This window comes from Xyrauchen texanus, chromosome 8 (assembly GCF_025860055.1).
Source record: "Xyrauchen texanus isolate HMW12.3.18 chromosome 8, RBS_HiC_50CHRs, whole genome shotgun sequence".
Classification (NCBI taxonomy): Eukaryota; Metazoa; Chordata; class Actinopteri; order Cypriniformes; family Catostomidae; genus Xyrauchen; species Xyrauchen texanus.
This window is the reverse complement of record NC_068283.1, coordinates 35,796,791-35,824,068: the sequence shown is the minus strand read 5'-3', so window position 1 is coordinate 35,824,068 and position 27,278 is coordinate 35,796,791. Positions and strand designations below refer to the sequence as shown.

At 38.9% G+C, this 27,278-nt stretch overlaps 1 protein-coding gene across 1 annotated transcript in view; it reads right to left on the bottom strand.

The window, feature by feature from the left end:
• The window catches only part of LOC127647151 (protein TANC2-like), a 208,890-nt gene that overhangs the window by 66,148 nt on the left and 115,464 nt on the right, over nucleotides 1-27,278 (bottom strand). The window contains 1 exon segment of the mRNA XM_052131231.1: nucleotides 7,367-7,549. Within this exon segment, the coding sequence (XP_051987191.1) occupies nucleotides 7,367-7,549 (183 nt within the window).

Here is a 27,278-nt window from a genome sequence, read left to right as displayed (position 1 = left end):
TTCCATCTAATGAGGAGTGACGGCTCATTTATGTCCCCAGTGATGAGGTCACAGCAGGGAGCGAATGGCAGCTGTCAACAAGCATCCTCAAATGATGAGGGTAAGTTAAGTAAAGGGTTGCCCTGGAGACGAGGTATCTTAGACGAGTAGTCCACAGTTCATGTGATTAGTTCTGAGATGATGTCACATTTTAATTCCATGTTTCTGGAGGATAAATTGTACTAAACTGTTAATTAAATGTATGCTGTTATGATTCATATGCTGATAAATCCATCAGACAATTTATTGCTTATTTTTGCTTATTTTGGTGAGGCCAGTGGCTTATTTTGGGCTTGTTTTTCCAGACTAGGTTGTTTGGTTCTCTTGCGAGATCTGGCAACACTGCAATTGGTATTTGACCCACCCCTTAGCGCGGAGTACTGTCATTTTTAAAGGAACCTTACTAACCATTATTTTAATTTGTTCTAACTGGCGGAACTTCTGAACCAGAATGAAAAAAAAAAAATGAACTAATCAAAATAAAAAAACATTTCGTTTTTAGTCCCTGCCAAGGACCACAGATTTTTACACACAATACCAGATTAACCGGCCCTTTACAAATTAATTTCAATGTAGAAAATTCAGCAAAGAGTCTCAAGAAAGGCAATACACTTCCCATTATCTGTATAGAATAATCAGTGGACACTGATTATGAGAAAAAAATGGGAGATGATATGATATACTGTACAATCAGTATGTCACTATTGCAAAATAAACCCCTATTAGCGTGATCAAGACCCCAACATGATGCCAGGTAATGACCGGCTGAATGTACATTATTCCACTTATAACATGGATACTTAACAAATAAATGGGCATGAAATAGAAGTAAAAAAAAAAAAAAAGAAGTTTAAATTATTTTGTGATGTGAGAAAAAAAAATCTGAAATAAGACTAGAACAGATATGTAGGAAATCAGTTGCTTGCGACTGTGGTCAATTGTACAGTTCAGCAGTCATTAAATAAAAGTATTTGACCATGGAATGAAGCAATTGACCAATCTTCCTATCAAAGTATAATATTTTAGAGAGCAATGTAGTAAAACATTTTAAAAAAAGTGTTGAAACAAGTAAAAAAAAAAGCTGAGAGAGAAAGAGAGAGAGAGAGAGAGAGAGAGAGAGAGAGAGAGAGAGAGAGAGAGAGAGAGATGCTGACAGAACAAGTGTAAGTGATAAGCTGAGACAAGATGATTGGTAAAGTGCTCACCATTTTCATCCAAGAACAGACATCTCCTCTGCCTTTATTATGAATAGATAAATCCAAAATTGACTACTCGTCTACAGGAATTAACTTCCATGTTCTCCTTATTTTAAGCAAACTCCTGCTGATCTGAAGCACCTACTAGAGTGATCTTGACAAACTGATACTCAAAATGAGGAAAGAGGTGAGAGGAGAGATTTTTTGGTGTGGGGAGGCTGGGAAGAGAGAGGGAGGAGACAAAGTGTAAGTGATAAATCGGGAAAAGATACAGACGGAGAGAGGGAGAGAGAAAACGCAGATCACGGCGTATGTGGAAGTCACAGTGTCACCTTGGACAGGAAACGAGGAGGTGTCATACTTCCAATTATAACCCACTTGTGCGGCCAGCAGCCGCTTAAACACTGGACTATTTTCAGCATGCAGAGGAGAGGTGCAACAACAAGAGGGAGAGAGTGAGAAAGATTTAGTGTGATGAGGACAGAGAGGGAAAAGGGCACAGGAGGTGGAGTCAGACCATATAGGGTACTAACATCCATATGGACACTCCTTTATGTTCAACCACAAAGGAAATTGTTATGAAAAGATTATACTTTCTTTACAATCCTATTGCTCTAAAAATAAGTTTGATATACTGATGGAAAAACATGTGCGTAACTATCTTGCATAGGAGTATCTTTTCTCAAGCCCTCCACACACCACATATTTAATAAACAGTGCACACCTGAGCAAACTTCCCACAACTTCATCAAATCCATATGCAAACGGATCACTTTTCCAGTGACACTCTGAATTAAATAGGAACAGCTCTATAATGACTGCATCAAGACACATGACAATTACAGACAATCATAGCAGTCCAACATGCGTGAAGGCTCATTTGAGTGTCTGAGACATTGACATACACTTTGTTCGGTCCAGCTTATTAACACTGTGAGTGAGAAAACCAAACACGGCATATTTTCTCTCTCCCATTACTTCTAACTGTCATATGTCCCTGCTCCAAACATTTTTACTTATGCATTCACTCATTTGTTCACTCACTTCTTATAAAATCACTGGTCCATCCATTCACTCGTTCATTCATCCATACACAAATTCATTGATCCATTCATGCACTCTTTCATCAACCACCATCCATATGTATGCCCTTACCTTCATTCATTTATTGATCTTTTAATATATTCTTCATCCATCCATCCATCCATCCCATCCCTTCAATTACACATACATCCATTTATTTATTCTTCCTCCATCCATCCATCCATCCATCCATTCCTTCAGGGCACTCATCCACTCATCCATCATCCCTCCATTCAATCACTCATCCAAACATTTATGAATTATTTGATCTTTTCATCTATACTTTCATACATTCAAGCAATCCATCCATCTATTCCTTCAGGGCACTCATCCACTCATCCCTCCATTTAATCACTCATCCAAACATTTATGCATTATTTGATCTTTTCATCTATACATTCATACATTAAAGCAATCCATCCATCCATCCATCCATTCAATCACTCATTCATACCTTTATTCATTCTCCATCCATTCATTCATTCATGGCACTCCTCCATCAACCCTCCCTTCAATCACTCATCCAAATCTTTACGCATTATTTGATCTTTTAATGTAGTCTTCATTCACACCCATTCATACTTTTAAAAACTCCATTCATGCACTTATTCTTCATCCACCAATCCAGCAGCCAACTCATCCCTTTAATCACCAAACCATACCATATTCATTGATATTTGTATTATTCTTTATCCATCCATCCAATCATTTATCCATGCCTTCATTTATTCATTGATTTTTTTTATTCATTAATTCATCCATCTACACGCTCTTCTCCTGTATACGAAAACTATGCCCTGTTTGTGATTACAGACTATGCTAATTTGCCACATAAAATGAAACAGGAAGACTGAAATGCCCTGTGATGCCAGTAAACCCCTCATGGCCGGTTTGCTGTTGAGTGTTTGAGAGGTAATGGAACCGTCAGTGAGCCACCACTTAAACTAACATCCCTCACAACAGGAAAAGAGAAATGTTCAGTAATAGATTCTACCAATACATGTTTAAAAAAAGATTGCATATGTCATGTTACTTATTTGTGTACATTTCACTGTTCAAGAGTATATGTGTGTGCTTGTTTACCTGTATGCAATTACAAAGTGACTTTTATAAAATGTCAATAATTACTGTAATTGCACTAGTTAAGATGGTGGTGAGGTCAAAGGTCATTGTTCAGTCACTGGAACGGAAGCTGTTGCTGTGTAATGATTGCCATCATTAGTGTGGAAAATTACCTTTTAGTTCTTGGAAACCATTATGACCAATGGTCATGGGGGGGGGGGACTCTTGAAAAGTTTAATTTGGAGAATAACTCCACTGTGGGTTACCAAGACCATCCATCTGGACAGCCATCATGAGATCATGTGAACTAAATCTCCCTCCATGCTAATTGCAGCTTAAGTCATTCAAGACATACAGTAAACACTTGATTTTATCTTAAGCCCATTAAAGTGCACAGTACAAGTGTGGAGGTAACTTTGTGGGCAAAATTACTCAAGAGCATGAGTAATGATAGCAAATGGATAATCAGAAGAGTACAAATTGCTAGAACAAATCTAATGGAAAATTTAACAAATTTGTCTCTTGGCCTATTTAAGTGATTGTTCAACCAAAACATTATCACAAAGTTTACACATGCTGCTGTTGTTCCAAAATTAAATTTTTGGGTGACCTATCCATATGAATTATGTCCATTGAGCCAATGTTCAGAATAGAACAAAACAGGACATGGAAAGAAAAGGAAATCACACATTTTGAGCTGTCCTACTTCCAGAAGAGAACGAGTGAACAAAAGTCATTGTTCAGGGATGGAGCTTCCATGTGCAGGCTGGACTCAGTGGAACAATTTGGAAATGATAAAAGCAGGAAAAACAATGTGTAGATGGAAAAGCCATTGGCGATGGTCCAGGCTTCATGGCTAGAGATGGAACGACCGGGGAGGTTAAAGAGAGGCTACAAACAAGAGAATGTGAGCTCAGAGCTTAGTTCACGGAGGATAATTTGTGTTAAATCCACTGCTGTGGTTGGGTTGAAGGTTGGGTTAAGGTACAGTATTGTGGACTAGCGATGTCCACCATAAATGTCTACGCTCAAACAAAAACACTCAAAGACAACACTCAAAGCAGAAATTAACTTTATGGTGAAGTTTGTGATTTCTGCGCCACTAGCATCATCAAACAGAATTGCAAAAATAATGTCAAATAGGTTTCCAGAACACTACCCCGTCTTCCATTGGTCAGTAACATATACTCATTCTATTGGTCCAGCCAAAGCTTCTGTGTCAGGTCGGTCAGACATGCTCAAAAAGTATTGCCATGCCAGCTTATTATACCTGACTTTGTGCCTTTTTTATTTTTATTTTTAATTAAAAAGGTTGTCGCGGGCAGCATTATAGCATTATTTCCAGAATACAGTTGCATTTTTTGGGCTTGTTTTTCTAGAGTCTAGACTGGGTCAAGCACCCCTCCCTGCCAATGGGAAGAAATTTGTGCTACTTGTTTTCACTTGTTTTTGGTGAGGCAAGTTGCTTATGTCAGACAACACTGGCTTAATCAAATAGAGCAATGTTTTGATAGTGCCACAGTGAGCCAGTGTGTTCACAATTTGTTCACAAAATGTTCATTAAAGAGATCGTCACACTAGGCTTTGTGCATGCACATTTTATTTTTCGGACATAATAATGGATCAGGAAATGATGTATTGCTCGAGGGCTTCTAGTTTTAATAAATTACAAATAACAACTAATATTATATTCAAAAAGTTAGAATACACAACTCACTTCCCAGCAACAACACAAGTACACAGTTATGAAATATAGATTCTGTAAATTAAGCCAAAAAGGTCAGTGTGTGACCTTTCCACAATCTATTGGTCACACGTCTTTTCGTCATCCAGATTCACAGGTCAAACTTCGCCAAACTCGAACTTTCCACCATCACATAGTGCGAAATTTCTTTGCACGTGTCTGCGTTTCCGTTCTCCCACATTTGGAAGCATCTGAATGGAGCACTAAGTATAATGTGACCGGCACTTTATATGCATTGAGGATGCATTCCATAGACCTTAAATTGAAAATATCCTGTAATATTCCTTTAAAAGTCTTAAGCTCACAGAACTACAAGCAGCATGGACGGCAGTGGCTGGAAAACCACAAGGCACCTTCTGAGAACGCAATTAGTGTTTCTGAAAAACGTACAGAGCTCAAACAGCCCGTCAGCTGCTCTGCTTCTCTCCAGAGAGACGGAGAGAAACAAGGATGGCAACTGAAGGAGAAAGAGAATAAAATGACTGCACCCTTGTGGTTGCTAAGAGAAGTGAAGTGTCTGTGATTAGGAATACAAATCAGAAAAGCATAGCAACTGTTGAAGTAACAACCTTAAATAAATAGTTCACTCAATGAAAATTCTCATCATTTACTAACCCTTATACCATTCTGGATGTGTAAGACTTTCTTTCATTTGCTGAACTCAACTGAAGGTTTTTAGAAGAAATTTTCCAAAATTTTTAAGCTCCAATAATCACATAATCCATACAACGCTAGTGGTTAAATCAATGTATTCAGAAGTGATATAATAGGTGTGGGTGTGAAAGAGATCAATATTTAAGTCCATATTTACAACCAATTTTCCTCCCTGCTCAGTCAAACTCAACTCTTTCACTTTCACTTTCACATTCTTTTTCTTGTGTTTTTGGTGATTCACATTCTTCATCCAAATCACCACCTACTGGGCAGGGAGAAGAATTTCTTGCAAAAAAGGACTTAAATATTGATGTGTTTCTCACCCACACCTATCATGTCACTTCTAAAGAAATGGATGGATTACTTTTATACTGTCTTTATGTGCTTTTTGAAGTGTCAACATTTTGGCACCCATTCTCTTGCTATTGTTTGGACATACAGAGCTGAAATTTCTTATAAAAATCCTAATTTGTGTTCTAATAATCTGCAGAAGAAAAAAATTCAACACATCTGGGATGGCATGAGGGTGAGTAAATAATGAGAGAATTTCCATTTTTGGGTGAACTATCCCTTTAACTCAAGGATGAACGTTTAATAAACATTAGCCTCATCTGAAAAGAACAGACTGACCCTTTCTACATAGGTAAAGAGAAAAGCTCTGATCAATAGTGTAGTTGATGCAATTATATAATAAAAGCATATTGATCTTAGGCCCTAGTGGCCATTTCTTTGGGTAGAACGGTATGTAGTTCTGCCTAAACCAATAACCGACCACTATCTTCAGTCTCGCACTCTTCACAAACAACTTCGATACACTCAGTCAGAGTCAAACTTTTACAGGAAGCAAGAAAAAAGCAATTTTCTTTCCTCAACACACAAAATAACATATTGCTGCATCATGTATCCATTGTTACCTCTCTCTTATACACACACAAACTCGTTCTCACTCTCTCTGATGTGTTAGGTGGAGGCATTTGTGCTCTCAGTGGGAGTTCTGGCATTCAGCAGGAGTGTTTGAGATGGGAAACAGGAGGGGGCTTTCACCCAGAGCAGCAGAGCGATCATACACACAAACATGGTATATATGCAACCCACACAAATATGACACACAAACAACTGCAAGCACACAAACAATCATACAAATGCAAAATTGCATATAAGTGTGAATGCACACAGATATTGTGCTTGTAGGACTTTACATAATACAACATAAGCCTATTCTTCCCTGCAAAGGCAAAACACAGTACTACATATTTTGTTCAAATTAGTCATGCAGTGGTGGTGGTGGTTTAGTGGACTAAAGCACATCACTGGTAATCAGAAGGTTGCTGGTTCGATCCCCACAGCCACCACCATTGTGTCCTTGAGCAAGACACTTAATCCAAGTTGCTCCGGGGGAATTGTTCCTGTAATAAGTGCACTGCAAGTCGCTTTGGATAAAAGCCTCTGCCAAATGCATAAATGTAAATGTAAATTAAGTTCGAGTCTGAAATTGGGTCTCAGGCTATGATCTGTCCTATGAAAGATTTGGCTTTGTAGGGAAGTATGGTAGCCTATGTCCTTATTTAGATATATTTGACTTTGTTACCTGGTAGTCTCTTTATGGGCTGTAGACGCATGTTGAGGGCCTGGTGTGAGAGCAGCGGAGAGGAGGGGAGAGAGCGTGACACACCCTCCATGATCCGGATGTGCTGCATGCCCTCAGTCACTGGGAGAGGAGGAATAGCGTAATCCCCCTCAAACACACACTCACCCTCCACAGAGTCACTGCCTGCAGGCACAGAGAGGGGGGGGTTATAACCTTACTCGTATGCAAAGTACATGCACAAATGAATTCCAGGATGAATCGCACATTTTCATAGTTTACGCTAGCAAGACACTAACAGCCCAAGAGATGTAAAAACTCATTTGAACATGAGAGTGTGAGAGGCACAAACGCATGCACTTTGTCAGTACAGCTTATTAACACTCTACTTTTACTATTGCTGATAAGACAACACCTCCAGAGAGAGTTTGAAAATGTTGTGAAATGCCTGTAGCTGTCTTACACATAAAAGCACATGCTTAAATTAAAGAGATGATAATTCCCTCACTATGAGTCGAATGAGATGGAAATATTATTCATCTATCCTTCATTATTGCCTATGCCAATGACTTGAACCTGTGCGCATTGGTATCCAAAATATGAACTGCTGTACCACGGCTCCGACAAACATAAAAAGTTACATTCGTTCAATTAATGAAAAGTTTGTGCTCAAGCTCTATTTCCATCGGTTTTAATCTAATTCCATCATTCCCAGTGATTCATGGGATTGTAGTTCATGCACTCATGAAAGAAGTTAGGTGTGTTCCAATCTGCAGGGTCCAACTCACTGAGCACAGGATATCTGTTGAAATTAATTTTACTTGACAAAATGTGTTCATTTGGCATACCCTACAATCAAACATAGGCAAGGCTTGAGTCGCGCTGATCACGGGGTTCAACTAAGATGACGCAATATACTTGCAGTGGTGAATTCTCGGGGCCAGCAAAGCCTTCTCTGCTGGCCCAACATGCCTAATAAATAAATATTTTTCATCCTTTCATTTTCAATCACCTTTTTGCCTATGTTTTTTGAATAACTTTCCACTTCTAATTCATCAACAAATGAAAATGAAAAGTTTATCCAATCAGAATTTATTCTTTGATAATTACAAGCGAAGCGTGATGGCTGTTTCACAAATCGAATGACGAATGCCCGAAGACGAGCTCGATACCCGAAGCAGCGCGAGTCTGAGCACACACCATTAGGCCAAAGAATTTCAACAGAATCCCTCAACAGTGCAGTAAATAGGCATCTAAAGTCAGATCATCAGATTCAATCAGCCACAGTGGCGGCGGAGTGTGTTCCTTCATTGAAAACAGTTTTTAGAACACGCCTTGTCCTCCAGATGCGTCTGGTGTGCAACCTCCTTTAGAAGTCTTTAATGAAGAATCTTTTACATCCTTAAGAAAATGAATGGGGAAAATACTTCTGGAACCAAGACAACTGAAAAAGTGGGCAGACACTGTTGCACTCTTAATTGTGTGTACGTATATGGTAATATATATATATATAAGATATATACGATTTTCTGCCTGACGTTGGTGATAAACAACTTATGTTGATGACAAAAGCATTTTGTATGCAAACCGTAATACGGAACAACATAACGCAGAGTAAAATCAGACTGTGAGAGAAGGAGAGGACAAATTTAGACAGAAAATCTGGTAGATATGAACATTTCCGAACTGTTGAAAATTGTCACTATTACAGGAATACTGATATTTGAGATAGCACATTCTCAGGTTGCCTGAGGATTTAAATTTTTGCTGCTGTGCTTAGGAGGAAATAGTTCTCATATAATCCATAAAAAGATCAACTAAAAGCTTTGATGCAGAAGAGTGACAGAATCATGACTCATCAGTGAAAGTTTCATAGTGACAGATTAATGACGGAGCACATTGATTGAAATCAGCAAAGTTATTCAAGTAACTCAGAGTTGATTTGATTGGACAGATTCACAAGAAATGGGAAGAGAGCAGAAAACCAGGCTGACTGCTTTATGGCACACACACATAAGGCCGTACACCACTCGAGAAAATCCTCTTCTGAACATGGTTACTTTAAAACGTTACGTATTTTTATGTTAAAATTCTAGTGGTGCAGAAATTGTGCACTTCAACTTTAAAGGAACCATTCTAATTTAAAAAAGGAGGGTCAAATGATGCAAACTCATGAAATACAGTTTGTGGTTAATGTGAATGCGATCTGATTTTAATGATAACTTGATTTTGGTATTGCATCATGTGGCATTTAGAAACATTTCACATAGATTAAAATGCAATAACAACTACATAAAAACATGCTAAAAATTGGCCTTATTTTTTTATTTTGTTATCTGTTGCTATGCTACTTTTTTGGTCCGATTCGCCAGACAGCAATTTACATCAACATACTATACGTGGTGACATTAAGTTCAGACTAAACACTCTTTACACGTAAGGGGGCGTTTATACAGGATGCATTCAGAATGCAAGGGCCTTGAGATGCTTTTTTGAAAATGTAACCATTTATAACTTAAAGCAGCATCCTAAAAACTGTACTCATGGTGTAAGATCCTGTCTGATACATGCATACATGTGTACAAAGACCAACATTTAAAAAATAATGCAGATGGAATCCACTCGACCATTTGGATAATTGATATGCTCAGTACTCCAGTCGACAAAATGACTAAAAATGCCTATTCCTATTGACAGCAGTCAACATTGAAGAGGTTCAACACAATGCAGTATGTCTGTTTGTCATATATTTGCTGACATTAGAACAACACAGTGGGTCTTTCATTAACTACAGAACCAACTCCAAATTTCATTTGACACAGCATAATGGCACTAGAGTGCATTTAATCACCTGCACGTGAGTCTTATCAGACCTGTGAGATCAGAGTCACACTATGAGCGTCGCTTTAGTACACTGCCCATATTTACTATTCATATAGTCAGTAAATCAAACGCGGGTGGGTTTATATGACTATGTGTGTTTGCTCTGCTGGTGTTGGGTGGGGCTCTGGACTCTCTGCTGATGTCAAGCAGTCTCTTTCTCTCCCTCTCTCTCCCCATTCCACTGCAGATTCTTCCTTTCATTTTTTTCCTTTATCCATCAGCCCCACCCTACATTCTTCTCACTGTCTCTTGCTTTGCTTATCTGATCATGGTTAGTGAGTTGCCCACCTAAGCAGCATTTCTTGGTATCACAGGCATGCTTGAATGTTCTAATAGAATATGTGAAATATAATTAGAATAGTATAAAATAAAGGGCAACAGTGACCAGACACTTTTTAGCTGCCCTGGGCCTGAAAGTACTGTATTTGTCTCATTCATTTCTCAATAGAGATTAAAAAAAAATAAAAATCAATAAAAGTTATAAGCCATGAACTAAACCAATAAGCTTTGAGATCAATTACATTACAAACTTAGCAAAGAGAGTTTTTAAATTTATACAGTATACAAATATTTAAATAGTTTGAGAGTGTAAGACCAGCTTGATTGTGTTATTTGCAATGCTTGATGAGATTGGGTGGTCGCTACGGAGTTCAACAACCCCCAAGTTCATTGTAGCACTTTCCTGAATGGTTTATAAATTTTTACAAAGAAATGTATACAGTATTATTATTATTAATATATTTCTCTATGGAGAAAATGTATATGATATTTTACTTTCAGAAACTTTTTGAAAGAAACGTTGTTATCTGATACCAAGTGCTATCAAGGCCAAAATCGCTGATATCGATACATTACCTCTATTATACCTCTGTTTTATTAGGATAACATTTTTTAATTTGCAAGCCATAATTATTTACAATTACTGACCTGAACATCGAAATAACCTATTTATCTGAAGTATTGATTCTTTAGGATCGATGCATCCATCTCTACAATCCATTGCTGTCTAGGTAAGCAGCTCACTAGATTTTAAGACATAGCCTTTGTATGCATCCAAAACACCAGAACCACTCCCAAAAATCTTCTCTCTCTTCCTTTCTCATCAAATGAGGTGGCTTTCATGATTCAAGCCTCTTTGGACACTATAAACACTGTCTATTTCACTCTCCCCTTTCCAGAAGCGGATTAAACCTCCTTTAGAGATACGATGAGCTGTCAGATGTGAAATCTTTCCTCACATCTTTCTGTAGCTGCTTCTACATATGTGAACTCTGTGCTACTGCAGTGCAGGACGTGAACTGAAGTGAAAATGCTGCCTTGACACAGGCAGATGGCAAGAGAGCCAAGACAGAGTCAGCAGCTCACACCCACAAGCGTTCAGACATTATATGCTTCAATGATTCAGCAACACTTGAGTGTACATCAAATGGAAACCAGTAACTGAAGAGTTTTCACAATGGCAGCTAAATATGGTTGCCACTCCTCACTACAGAGTGCTACAATCCCATTCTGTACACATCCAGTTGTTTATTTACAGGAATGACAACCGCATTCTACAACCAAAATCACTTCCAAAATATAAAGGTAGTGACAACCGAATTCATGGGGCCTCGGTTAGCAACAAGTCAAGTCATTTTTACAACACGCATAGTTTCGAAGCAACTTTACAGAAAAACATGCATTAACAGAAAATGAAACTGTAATATCTATAAAGTCTTAGTCATCATTGTGTTGTTTGACTAAATATGATTGTAAATTTTGTATAAAAATAATCAAATATAATTGTATTTATAACCCCAGTGGGCAAACCAAAAGTGACTGTGGCAAGGAGTCAATCCACACATCTTATCACGTGGTTCACTGTGCATTACACAGCAGAGAATCACAGCATGTGGCTCATGCTACTCTCCGCGATCCACACACACAACTTACCACATGCCCCATTGAGAGTGAGAACCACTTAAATCACGATCACGAGGAAGTTACCCCATGTGACTCTACCCTATCTAGCAACCAGGCCAATTTGGTTGCTTAGGAGACCTGGCTGGAGTCACTCAGCACACCCTGGATTTGAACTTGTGACTCCAAGGGTGGTAGTCAGCATCAATACTCACTGAGCTACCCAGGCCCCCCATTTTCTAGTATTTTTGACATAAATGGGATATTTGAAATCAGTCTAAAATTCTCCAGGATCAAGCTGTGGCATCTTAATAAGCTGTTTGATTACTGCCTTTTCACAGTGTCTAGGGACATGTCATAAGGCTAGCAAGGAGTTAATAATATTAAAAGGAGGTTCTGAGATTACAGGGAATCCAGCACAAAAAGGCACGCAGAACAGTCAAGCAAATGTTCAGTAAGTACAAAGAGCATGTAGATTCATCCATAGAACTGTCCTGAAGGTGTACCACTCCACAAAATAAACTCCAGCCGCAAGGCGGATCCAGCACAAAAAAAAGCGCACAGTGTCCCCAAACAGTCAAGCAAATGTTCAGTGAGCCGGTCCACTCGGCTTCAATGCAAGAACCACAAAATAACTTACTTAATTGACTTTATGAAGGACATCTCTTGCTGTGGGCATGTGAATGTTTTATGGCCATACTCAGCATCTATTCTCATTTTGGCCAAGAATAATAGTGCAAAAGTGACCTTCCACTGCAGTAAAAGTTTCTTGCATTCCTTGAATTGATCATGTTTCTCTCTTGTCGAATTCTGTGGTTCTTCCAAGAATGCCTTCTTTTACTCCTCGCCTTGCGTAACACAAGATCTTTATCGGATGATCTCAGAAATGTAATAATTCTTTCTTTAAAAAGAGATCACCGAATGGGGTAAACATGCTGATGTCTATGATTCCTGCTTACAGCCGTGAGATGCCAAAACTCCGACTGGGTGATTTTCACTAAACCTGTCAAAAAAACCTGTCAACCCCAAATCAATCCATAATCTATGTATATATTATATCATATAAATAATTATATTTAGCATAAAGAAAATAAAGCCTACTTTATATTTAGGACCACTAAGATTTCTTCACTGTGACATTAGTTTCAGGAAACCACATTTTTTTTTTAACTGGAAATCAGCAAGAATGAAAGGGAGTCCCAAGGGAGCACTACTTTGATGTATAAATACTTAATTTAAATAATATATCATTGTGGAAATGGGATGATCATAATGAACATCTTTTTTGCACTACAGTAATGAAAATTGAAGGTAAACTGTCATAAATAAATAACATCATAATGTAAAAAATCATAATGGCCATGAAGATTGGCTTTATTTTCTATATGAAAAATATAATTTTTCTTTTGATCTGGAGTAAAATAGCACCAAGACATTTTCTTGACTGGTTTTGAGAACCACCCTGTCATGGTTATCACTATTTCAAGCACTGCAATTTCAGGAGTGACTCCTGTACACACAGGGAATAACACTCTCGCATTTAAATACTTTTGTCACTCCCAAAACTTTGCAGCATGTACATGGCCAATGAGTCTGTTTTTATACAACAGTATCTTAAAAGAAGGTGTGAAGTGTGAGTCTACTGCATCTCAGCTGCGTCATATGATGCCGTCAAACAGGAAGAAGCCAAGCTGCACCCAGTCTGGCCACAGCGACAGATGGCACAGACAGGAAGAGCAGAATGGAGAGGCAAGACTGATGAATGAAGCGCCTGCATTTATGTTGCCTAGACTACTTTTATAATACATTTCTTTCTTCACTTTTAAGTGTGGCACCGCCACTGTATCGAAAAGACGGGCTGTGATAATTATTAAATCATCTCTTACTGTGTTCTGCTTAAAAAAGAAAGTCATACAAGTTTGGAACAACACCTTTTTTTGGGTGAACGCTTCCTTGAAGGAGCATAAGAAAACAGCCATGAAAGTATTCACTTTCAGCAAAAGAGTTTCGCTGAAATGGCTGAATGTCTGAGTGCACTAATCGCAAACTGACAGGCAAGGTCTTGACTGTCATAAAGTTTCACAAGTTTATGATTCACCTACGTAACATTAAGATGACATTTTAAGGAAATTAGAATGACACCTGCTCTTAGAGTACCTCACATGAGATCACATACGTGCAACGACAGCAGTGAGATTGAGAGATGCCAGAGTGGTGGATTAGGTGTCACCAAGACGACACACAGGAGGAATACTGTGTCGTTGATAAGAAAAACAGCACAAGTGGAGAATATATCAGAAAAGCGGATTTATGGTGCCACCTGCTACCCAAAGGAGATGAAAGAATGTTTAGAGTGAGAGAGGCAAAGAGGAGGAACAGCTTAAAGGTGGGAGACAGAGAGATAGAGGTGGCACAAACCAGATCAGTTAACCCAAGTACAGGAGCTTAAGTTCTCTCAGTCGAAAATTGAGAGGGTTGGTTGACAGGGGGTGGACTGGAACTGGCTTATACAGTAGTTAAGGAGTATGGAAGAGAGATACAGAGGTATACTATAACATATTATAACCATTTCACTTCACATTTAACAGTCATTTTAAAGAGACTATTTCACCCAAAAATACCATGTTTCAAAACCAAATCTTCTGAAACTAAGTGCTCGCATTTGGTATGTGTACATGCTTAAAGTCTGTTTGTGGCCTTAGTTGTGTCTTGTGCACTTCACATTATGTGGAGTGCCTAAGTGACCATTAATGGAGCTGCTGCCTATAATGAGTGTTTCAAGGTTCCATTTCATCACAAAATTTCCTTTTCAGGTTTCATTTGACTTTGGAGACTTCCTTACAAGGTAGCCACCTATGTAGAAAATAGACAGCGAGGCAGCTCACAGTGTTTTGGAACTGAAGTGCATTTGCGTATATTGCTATTGTCTTTTGGAATAAGCACCACTTTATACATTCAAAATTTTTCAATTCTTGTGGTTTAGAAGTGCAAACTGCAAATGACATGGTCATTCTGATGTGCATGTGTTTATCGGTCCAATTTACTGTAGGTTTACCTACCTGAATCGTATTCACCTATAGAAATCCCTTATCAGAGAGCACACATTGCGAGCTAACAGGAAAAAATGACCATCAGCGATTGGGAGCTAATCAAAGCATACTTCAGATACTCTTGTACTTTATTACATGGGTATCGCTACAGCCTCCAAGTGCGCACACGCATGCACGCACGAACGCACACACACAAAAATCCGTTATGAGCTGATATGAGCCCAGGGGGAGCATTGGGAGTGATTCAGAGAGCTGCTGTCTAATTTATGTAGGCTGATAGCAGAACCTGCTTGCCTGATCAAAACAGCCCACTAAATCTGAGCAGGGATCGGCCCAGTGCCCTTGAGCCTGGAACAGAACCATCACTCGTCATTCAACCCCACATCAACAGGGCCTGGAAATAAAAGCAGAGAGAGAGAGAGAGAGAGAGAGAGAGAGAGAGAGAGACAGAGCAGGCTCACTCCCATACATCCACTCTGAGACCTTTGTTGTGTGGCATGAAATTAATATTATCAAGAGATTAAGATTTAATGTCTTCAAGATCAGATGACATGTGGTTTGACAAGAGCGTGCGCCAAATATGTCAGAACAAAAAACATATCTTGATGTCACTATGACCTTTGCTGACATTTTCATTAGGAATCAAAAGATAATCAGAGCTGTGGCCCAGTGTTAGCACATGTACAGCAATGCATTGAGCTGCAGTGCACCTGTGCGCAATGCAAGTTCAAATTTTGGCTCCTGACATTTCCTGATTCCCCTTCTATGATATGGTCCTGTCCTCTTTCTACTCTCCTTTCAGAAAAAAGGAGCCAAAGACAACCAATCCAATGTGCAAACTAACTAGCAATGTACAAAACTAAATAATTTATATATGCAGAATATTGGTCTAAAAGGAATAGTTCACCCAAAAATGAAAATTCTCTCGTCATTCACTTACCCTGATGTCATCCCAGATGTCTTTTTCAGCAGAACACAAATTAAGATTTTTAGAAAAATGTTGAAGCTCTGTAGGTTCTTTTAATGTAAGTAAACGGGTGCCATCAGGCTTCTGGATATTTGCAGGTCCAAAAGGCATATTTAGGCAGCATAAATGTAATCCACACAAATTCAGTCAATCAATGAATGTGTTCTGAAGGAAAATCGATAGGTTGGTGTGAGAAACAAATTCATCATTAAAATGTAAAACTTTAAATCTTTGCTTCCACCCAGTGTTGGATCGCTGTTTGAAATGAACTAACACTCATGTGACATTTTATTGAAAATTTTTACACAGAAAATTGCATGTATTATACCAAAAATTAATTATACCCAGCAAGCTGACTAACATGTATTATATCGTGTCAAAATAGGAGTTCAAGGAAAATATAAGAATCATCCTGGCCTCCTCCATTTTTCCCGTTCTCTCTGACAGCAAACACTTGAATGTGTCTGTTGTGACATACTCGTAATTTCGACTTCAGAAGTGGGAAGTAGTATAATTCTGATAGCATATGAATGAAGCTCTCTGAGTCAATTCATTGCAGCTAAAAATATAAAAATTAAATTAAAAAATTATAATAAACAAAAAATCTAGATTATCCAATCACAAAACTTAATTCAAGAATGCCCACTTTGAATGTGATGCACAGGTTTGAAGTCATTGATTCCTTTGCTAATGCTACATTATTTCGCCTGCAAAAAGCATGTGTCCAGGCCCAGCTTATTCCCAATCATATGGCATTTGACCAATCAGATCAATCAAATAATACTTTATTTCCTTCAGCTAGAGGCAAGGAATTCAAAACCATTAGGGCTATGTACTAGATTCTGCTGCCTCAAGCTTTGAAAAGATCGGTGACCTCAAAATGAGGATTTCAGGTGATCCGAACTGACACACTCTACAGAAAGCATGTTCCTGTGGCCACCTAGCAGCTGCTGCCGTACACCCAAATGTAACTGTGGACGATCGTCGTTTGTTGCATTTTCATGGCAGAGAGCCATTGCTCCATATGTTGGCCCAGTTGCACTTCAACATTGTGGAAGTACTGCAAATTTTGAGACTTTCAGCATTTCCTCCTGATATTACATTCATACATTGATTTAGCCACAAACATATTCCCTTTCAATAGTCTGTTTCACAGAGCACTGAGAATTTTTAGTAGACTACGTATAACTGAAAGAAATCTGTTACAGGAATAGCTCACAAATCTGAAAATTTGTCACCATTTATTTACCCTTGTATAATTTAAACCAAGTATTATTTCTTCAAAGTCTAATAGTTTTTCCAGAGATAATCTTCTCTCCACTGTAGCTATAAAATTGTATTTGCGGTTGCATTAGATGAGTCGCATCATGATTGGTCATAACTGGTGAGAATCAATGACTTCAAACCTGTGCATCACATTCAAGGTGGGCATTCTTGAATTGAACACGAGCGTGAATGAGATTTGAAAGCTCCGGCAAAGTGGAAAATAATCATCCGATAAAGGCTTAAATTTCAGTCCATTGCTCGCACAAACACAGACTATTTTAACAATACTTTTTGGTGCATTTTGGTTCTTTATAGACATTGGCAGTACAAGTCACCATTCACTTTTGTTGTATGGAAGAGCAGGTCAGATTTTATGCCAAAGATCCCCTTTTGTATTGTCATCTGACTGAGACAAGTTTCTTAAGTCACAATGTTTATGAAATGAGTAATAAGAAATTACTAGGAAGGAAAGATCAACATGCATTAGAGTTGAGTGAGAGCTGAAAGGCTGTAAAATAAGAGGGAGAATCAACATTATCTATTTTGCACCCTTAGATAAGTGTTTCAGACATCTAAAATATTATAAATCAGACTTTATACCCTCTGTGATGCTACTATGAGATGCTCAACGTTAAGAGCTGACCTCAAAAGTTTCAAGCTGTATTTTTAGTGGTGCTTACTACAACAACTATTAATGTTGGTAATACTTAGGTTAGGGATTTGAACAAACCCCCCAAGTATTAAAGTTTAGGATGCAACTTGTCCCAACTGTTTCTGCTATGAATCACTTAGCTGCATGCTAGCAACAACCAAGAACACTCCAGCGACTGCATAACATGCTAAAAACCATGCAAAACACCTTAGCAACCACATAGAAACATGTGTAAATATTTGTATGGGAAGAATTTTAAATCTAGTTTTACAAAGCATTTACAAATTCAGGAATCGTCTAATCCTTGATCAGTCTAAAATATTGTTGGCCCACCTACCAGCAAACCTGCTTTAAATGGAGCATGTGGTTAATAATGATTTTATGCAAGAAGCAAGCTTTAATACTGAAGAAATCAAAAATACCCTTAATCCTGCCCTTGGATGTACCACGTTTTTCATTCAGTTTGAGAAAATGTCTAAGAATGTTTGTTACTGGAAAAATCCCCTCAGAGTTGAACAATGCTTAACCAGACATACTTGTTCAGACTGGTTGATGTTCAGGCAACATTGAAAGGGAGCCTATTAGTGAGCATTGGTACAGGCAACCACAAAGGGATCACTCACAAATGTACTGCAAAAGCAAATGTGCATCTAGAAATGTGATCCTCGGGCGTAGTCCACTACTGATGAATAATTTAGTAATTTTGCTGGTCACATAGAGACTTTTGCAGAAGAGATATTGGAACACTTGGATAGATATCCTTATTCCCCCCCCTCTCTATCTCTCTCTCATTTCACAAGACTTGAGGCGGTTGATGTTCAAACTGAGCCCTTATCTAACTGTTACTAGCCAAGCTCAGCTGCCTGCTGCATTTCAAAGTTTACTCCACCAATCAGCTGTTTCTGCTGAAACACCACAAGCCAAATGACAGTCAAGGGACCCTCCTATCATGCCCTGGTAGAGACACATTTAAAAACACTGCTACTTAGATACCAAAAAAGATCAAACTTAGATGCCCACCAATATATGCCGAATGCAGCATTGCCCTGAGTTATGGGTGCCTGAAAGGAAGTTAATCGTTATGCTAGGCTTTAACATTCAGTTACAGCTCCATGTATGGAGGCAGGATAGCTGACACAAGGCAACATATAAATCAGCCTCTGTCACACCACACAATACTTCTAGCAACCAACAACTTGACCGTAACTGGGATTTGTGCCTTTGCATACTAATGTGTAGGCTATACATAGCAAATTCATATATACTCATTGCAGGGACAAGCTGCTTGGAGTAATCTGTGTTTAAGTGCCTTGTGCAAGGGTGCAATGATGATAACTTTATGGAATACCACTTGCAGGTTTTGAACCCAAAACCTTTCAGCTCAGGTGTAAATCAGAAGGTCGCCAGTTAGACCCTATGACCCATCACATTTGTGCCCTTGTTCATCAATATAGGATGGTATGGTGAAGTGGTTAAATGTTCTGCGCTTGTAACAAGGTTACTGGTTCAACCCGCTATGGGCCATCACAATTGAGCTCTTTAAGTGTGTAGTGGTTTAAGCTCTGAGCTGGTAACCAAAAGGTTATGAATTTCCAGCAAAGGCAGAAAGATTCTATCTATTCATAACTATTGCTTCATTAGGTCAAATAATTCCATATCGAACTCTACAATGTCACTGCAATATGACTAATAACCCTAATGATACCAAAAAACTTACTAAAGTACATTTACATTTACATTTATGCATTTGGCAGACACTTTTATCCAAAGCGACTTACAGTGCAATTATTACAGGGACAATCCCCCTGGAACAACCTGGAGTTAAGTGCCTCACTCAATGACACAATGGTGGTGGCCGTGGGGATCGAACCAGCGACCTTCTGATGACTAGTTATGTGATTTAGCCCACTACGCCACCACCACTCACACCACTCAAGTGCAGTAAAGAAGTCAATGGAGGTCTCATAACACTGATATATTACACTTTAAAAAGATCTTTACAGTTCTGAGTGAGTTTTATGGGGATGAACTTACTGTGAGCCTCAACTCTGTCTGATTTGATATCAACAGCCATAACATGATAAATCTTGTGTATAAGCTGTGTCAGCACAATTTAGCTTAAGCTAGCACTGTGAAGCCGGGAGAGAAAGACAGAAAGAGCGAAAGAAAAAAGCGTGTAGGCACTACATAATCCTACTCACTTAACCCACCCCACAAATCTCTCTGGGAACACTGATTCGTGGTGAGGAACAAATATTATCTGGACATATATTTGTGCCTGAACTGCTAATATTTCCTTTAATGGCTCTGGTCCTTCACAGACTGATTAGACTCCACTGTCTCATTGTAAATTCATGCTTCAAAACATGCTTTACTGGCTGACAACAAAAGATCCAAAGTATTCTGCTGCCTCATAATCACAAATACATTTACATTTATGCATTTGGCAGACGCTTTTATCCAAAGCGACTTACAGAGCCCTTATTACAGGGACAATCCCCGGAGCAACCTGGAGTTAAGTGCCTTGCTCAAGGACACAATGGTGGTGGCCATGGGGATCGAACCAGCGACCTTCTGATTAACAGTTATGTGCTTTAGCCCACTACGCCGCCACCACTCCTATGGAGTAGGACAAGTAGGGCCGCAACTAACGATTATTTTGATAATCGATTAATCTAACGATTATTATAATGATTAATCGAATGATTAATGAATGACTCATCGATTCTGAATACAAAGAACCCCTGTAAGATCACTGAAATGGCGCCAGCTAGTCTGTGAAGTACAATGCGCTATTGACAGAGGGACACTCCGAGCGTCCCCGCGACGGTGTGCATCATCTGGATGCAGTTTCAATCTCTCCCTCTTAGATTGTGACATTCGCGCAACTCATAGAAGAGGAGAAATACCACGTTCTGAGTTTGTAGTTATTTACATGACCTGCTTCTGTATTATTTGAACTTTAATAAAGCTATAACATATTACATTTAACGGCATTAAAGATGTAATGACGGCGTTTCCTTTAAAGATGCTCGACACACAAATTTTGCTTCAGCGGAGCAATAATTCCCACACTCATCTGTGTTCCTCTCACTGTACTGACACATCTGAGTGGGCGAGGAACACTGCTAGGGAGATATAATGTAGGTGACTATGAATGTGTTTGCCCACATTAGCGTAGGTGTTAGTATTTTCCTGACTGATCTAGTGACTAAACGTGTTTGTGTATGTCCATGTGTGGCCCGTGAACATTTCCATTAAGCTCAGCCTGTGATCAGTTCACAATAAAAACTCACCCGCATAACGTGACATGAGCATACTATATCCTCTGAGAGCTCCTACGTATGTGACATCAAGGGAGTAACAAAGACAAGAAATTAACACCTTAGCGAGATCAGAGTCATCACTCTTGTGAGATGACAGATTTTCAGTGTCTCCACAACTCTTTCATTAATTTATGCCTGCAGGACCCCAGAGGGCATTAAGTCAAATCCTACATGCTCTTAAAACTTCATCAAAATATTTAGCTTCATTCAGAATATTGGTGAAATCAAAGGACATTTGAGAAGTCATAGAAAATCCCATCGAGTTAGGATGACACTCTTGGCTACAGATTGCCTAACCTGGACGAGCCCCCGAAATATGTCAGCACCACCCAAAAGATCTGGTAGCTCACCTCTTTCTCTTCACAGAATCCACGTTGTAAATGTATCAAATCCTGCTTCATGGTATATAACTGAAGATCCAGAGAAACTGTGGAGCTTAGGCCAATGGAAAAAAGGATAGGAAAAATGGAGAAAAGTGAGGAAAATATCCTTAGATGAGAGATGCTGATAGAAGAGAGTTATCTGCAGTCTTGAGAATGACTGCCAGGTACCGGCGCATGCGCCAAGAACATACATCCCCCATCACACACACAAATGTTCACTCATCAGCGAGGCGGACAGACCCACCCTCCTCTTTTCTCTTTTTTACCCACTCGATAACAGCTATTCAGCTTCATCTCATCTCACTCTCTCAAACTTTTTCTCTCTGTTCTCTTAACCTCTCTTGTGTGTTCTGCCTGCTGTATTATAATATTTTATATATATATATATATATATATTATATATATATATACAGCAGGCAGAACACACAAGAGAGGTTGAGAGAATCTGAACAGAGAAAAAAAGTTTGAGAGAAATGTTTCAATATTACACAAACAGATTTACAACACAAAGAATGTAAAGCAATGCATTTTAACAGCTATGTAAAGCCTATTGTGTGTGAATTTAAGAGTTGGATTACAGAACATCTTTGCCAGCATCCAAAGCACCAGAAAATGGATTCTAGTGGAACTGCTGAGCTGTTCCTTCCATCTAGTGTTCCTGTTCCTCTGAGTAGATATAAGAGTTGCAGTTACTGCACCACTGATAAGGACAAAGTGCCTAACTCATGTGTATGTGTCAGTTACCATTCCAACTTCTGGGGGGAATGCCTATATTTACCCAAGCCACAGTCTCTCTATCAAATCTGCTAAACAGACACTAACTAGCATATTTGTGATGACAAAGATGAACACTAATGTATTGATTTAATCACCAATCTAATCTTCTAGAATATTCTCACACTGTATCCATGGGAAAATGTATAATTTAAAGTTCATTAACTAAGGTAAATGAACAAACTTATAAGGAGTTACCAAAGATTTTTATGATGAAAGTTGATTGGAACTGAAAAAAATACCAAAAATTACGTATATCCATGTTAAAGTGCAGCTAATTCAAATGTATGATACAGTACAGGAGATAATATCAAAGAGGAACTAGGTGCATTTCTCTTTTTCAACAACTTCTATTAAAATGAATCTGTAACGTCTCCACTGGAGTAAAAGACTGGTAGTTCTGACGATGAACTCTCATATAACTTCTAACAGTTTCAGTCCAAATGAGACTGATGGGCTACTTTATGCGAGTACCAGCAAGAAAGATGATGAGTTACTGGTAAAAGTTTAGCCAAGTAGGGCCATATGCTTCATATATCTGCCAAAGCATTACAATAAAATTGGATTATTAATAGACCATTAAGAGTTGATTAAGAGCCACAGTCTGTTCTCCCAACGTGAGGTAGAAATATCAGCTTCCGTTGAAAGTGTCCTAAAAAAAAAGATCTTTAGCCTGTTAACCCATTAACCAGTTGCTTTTGGTTCCATCCCTCTTGTGTCTATTCACAACCCCCAACAACCCAAGTATGCCATGTTTTAGGTGAAACACAATGCATGTAGAATCATGAATCAAATTCAAAAGAAGGGACTGGTCCTAAAATCCTTAATCCTTTTCTGGTAGACTGGTCTGTTTTGCATTTTTTGGGGATGTAAAGGGTTCATCAGTCTTGAGGGTGATGAAGTTTTACTGTTGAGATTCTACACAGTGTGTTCTACTTTGGATCAATCTGCTGGCTTTCCTACAAAGACACACTACACAGCCAGTATTAAGCTTTTCCGAAGGAGGACTGAAGTAAGAACTGGTCCTACACTCCTCCTCATTAATAGATCCCCATCTGGCACATGTTCACCCTGGGTTGGTCAGAGGGCCACGCGTTTTCAGCAAGCAAAGATGGTGACAATAATGTAAAGGTGCAGAGTTGTATTAAGGCGGTAGGAAGAGATAATGAGAGGGACTTTGGGCTCTTGTTGACCAAACGAAGGTGCCAAGGTTCAGCATTTAATTAAAGAACAAATATGTTAGATATTAGCCTCTGGCAATAATGGTAATGGTACAGTATGCTCAAACTTGAACTAGAACATCTTCAACAGACTGAACCCTATACTCAAGAGAGGGATGTATACACAAACATGAGAATGGTCTGGTGCATGTGGATAAAGATTAGGGCCTTTTACCAAAAGAATGTTGGTTTGAATCCCAAATAGGACATAAAACCCATGAGCTACCAACATTGTGCCCTGAACAAGGGACTTAAGATCAGACTCAAAGGGGTTTTTTCCAAAGCAAGTTGCTTTGGATAAATGCAAATGACTGCTTACTTGTTAAGAATATGAAGGAAAAGCAACATATTACACCAGAAATCAAACAGCTGCACACAAAAAGCAGCAGATTTTTAAAACACTGCTTACTGAATAGCCAAGAATTACCAGCTGGAACTGGGCTTCAACGAACTGGCTAGCAAAGGTGAGTAGGGTTCAGCACCTAGATTAAAGTTCTTGATTCAGATGTAAAAAAGCAAGGCTTTTGTTTCCTGCACATCATGCGTTTCCAGCAGTAAATTGGTGCAGAGTTTAAACATACTGTCTACCACAAAGGTAAAATGACATACTCTGATGAGGAGGAGGGCGGGGTAGGGCCGTGAGGACACACGGATGACCCTGAATTGGGCTAATTAGCAGGGAGTGGGATAGAGATGAGCCGGAGGCACCAGTTCTAAAGAGAGACGCACACGGCCGCGTGTCTTTATGTTTGTCATGAGGTGGTGGTCAGGGCTGGGCTGTGAGAACACACAGACTGCCTTGAATCGGGCTAATCAGCCAGGAGGGGGATAAAGATGAGCTGGAGGTGAGAGAGAGAGAGAGAGGCACGTGGCCCCATTGTGCATGTCTTTGTTTTATGTTGTTTTAAGTTGATTTACATCATTAAACTTTACATTGACTGTTCAGCCGGTTACCATTGCCTCCTTGCCCGAACTTTATCGGTTACAATGTTGTTTTAAGTTAATTTATATCATTAAACTTTATGTTGACTGTTTAGCCAGTTCCTACCTCCTCTTGCTCGTCCTTATCTGTTACACATACATTCTTAGATGTTTCGTGAAAAGCAGGTAGGCAGAAGGGCCATGTTTAGTGTGCTGTTCCTCAACAAAATATCGACTTCCATTTCATTTTCATTTATTCACTTGGACACTTTTATCCAAAGCTACTTAGAGTATTCAAATTATACCTTTAATCAGTTTGTCAGCTCTCTGGGATTTAAACCCAAGAGCTTGGTATTACTAGCAACATGCTCAGGATTCACCCTTTTCAGTTCCGCTCTTCCCAAAGATTCATAAGATTATTTATAGGAGGAGGATATTTTTCACAAATTCAGAAGGCATTTTCTAGACCTTTAATACACAAGCCTCTTTCCAAAGGGAAAAGTAGCATCTTTCCACACATTTCAAGCACTTTCATACTATACTGCATGGTTAATCTTAAATTACTCAGTATTGTAAAGGCTCTACAGCATTTTTGCCTACAATGGTTTGGATGATAATCCTGAAATAAATTTGTCTAATTATCAATTTCACCACAACTTATCCATATATTCATCAACCTCTATTTGTATCAATTTCTCACTCTATATAAATAATTACACAAATCAAACATGTCAAATCCGCCAAGTTTAATGACACGCTTCAGGCAAAATATTGCCTGTGGTTTCGATACAGGCTTGCATCATATTCAAACCACAATGGGATCATGGGAGAGTGCTACTGGCAGCTTTTTGAGACTGTTAGGATTCCATTCACGATGTGCAAGAGGTCTGGAGGCTAACCATCAATCGCTGCGACATGTGTTTTTTTCTCCTGCATGGAGCTCAGTTCCGCTGGTGTGCTCAGTAAGTTTCTGGCAGTGCAGATCAAATTTATGGCAAATATATTCAGCAGAGAAAGCTGCATTTGCATCTAACTGAATAGCAAAGGAAAGAAAATCAGGAACAAATGAAATGACAGAGAAATAGACCAGCAGCCACACAGGCACTCCACATATAGACAGACACTGCAGAAATAAGGAGACATGCGGAGGGTAGAAAGCGGTTACTGTACAACAAAACCTTGTGGAGATCTACCTCGAGGTGAGATTAGAGACAAGTACACCAATGCAGCTGTAATCTAAAACAGAAAAACCCATAGGACTGACAACAACTCTCAAACACTCAAACTTCAAATGGCATCTTGATTATGTTCAAATAACAAATTCATTATCTTTTGGACTGCTTCCTTGTAATGATTTGAGCCAATTTGCTAATTATTTGTAAACCACTTTATCATCAGGGAAAAAACTGAAACCAAACAATTAGGGCTGGGGGATATATTGAATAAACACAATATAATCATGATGATTTTGTTGGCAAATTTAGCAATATTTCAATATCAAATTATATGAATATCGAAATGATTGTAATGGACTTTTTATTTGGCCACTACTTTTCCTGAAGATTGTGTCACCAATGAAAATAACATCAGAATCAGGATGTGGCCATCTTAAACCACAAAAAGGCTGCAAATTGTTAATATCAATACATGGTCTGTGCGTTTCAGAGCTGACAAATTTGCAATGAGGAATATTGTAAACTATCAATTACCCAGTGCATTTTCAGTTTTCCATCAAAATAAAGGCTCCAGGTAAATGATTAATATGACAGAATAAGGAGAGTAATCTATTATAATAATAAGATTGACTGGGTCCTGCAACAATAATTCAGTATTTTAAAACATTCAGTTGGGTTTCAAAAAAATAAATGAGTGAAATTGTTTTTGTTCATATTTCTGTCATGTTTTCAATGGGGCAATTCAAAGAGCTCTACCTTTACGTACACCTGTGACAGCATTTACCCCATTATGTGCACTGTAACAAGACTGATCTCAAGTATAACACCACTGCAAAACTGAACTGGCCCCTTTAAGCTGCAAGGGGAGCTAGAGGCACTAAAGAAAGTGGCCCAGATGGTCAGTGGAGACCACGCATGAACACCCTGTGAAAAGTGTCATTCTGGGGACATGCTTGTGATTTGCAACTGAAGTGAGGGAGCCTTTTCTTGGAAGTGTGAGGTGCCTTTGATACAGGTCTTTGAGGTAAATGGCTGATCTGTTGGGTGACTCACACTTGGCACTTGTTTGGCTCAAGCTTTAAGGGAGTCATAGAACTTAGGTATAGTATGGAGGAAAGTGTCTGTGTTCACATGCATATGTTGCGTTTGAGGAAAACAGAAGCATCACAGCCACTGTGGATGCCCTTGCAGTCACAGAGCCACACTTCAGTGAAAATCAAACAGCAAGTAGCAAGCCATATACACAAAAACAAGCACTCCGCCCTCATCTATCATACACCGCTATGACTGAGCTGCTCAGCTCTACCAGGACAACAATGAATGGAGTCGAGCAACTGGCAATTAAAAATGTATAGGAATGTTAACGGGTAGCTATCTCCAGGTTTTATAGACCTTGGCA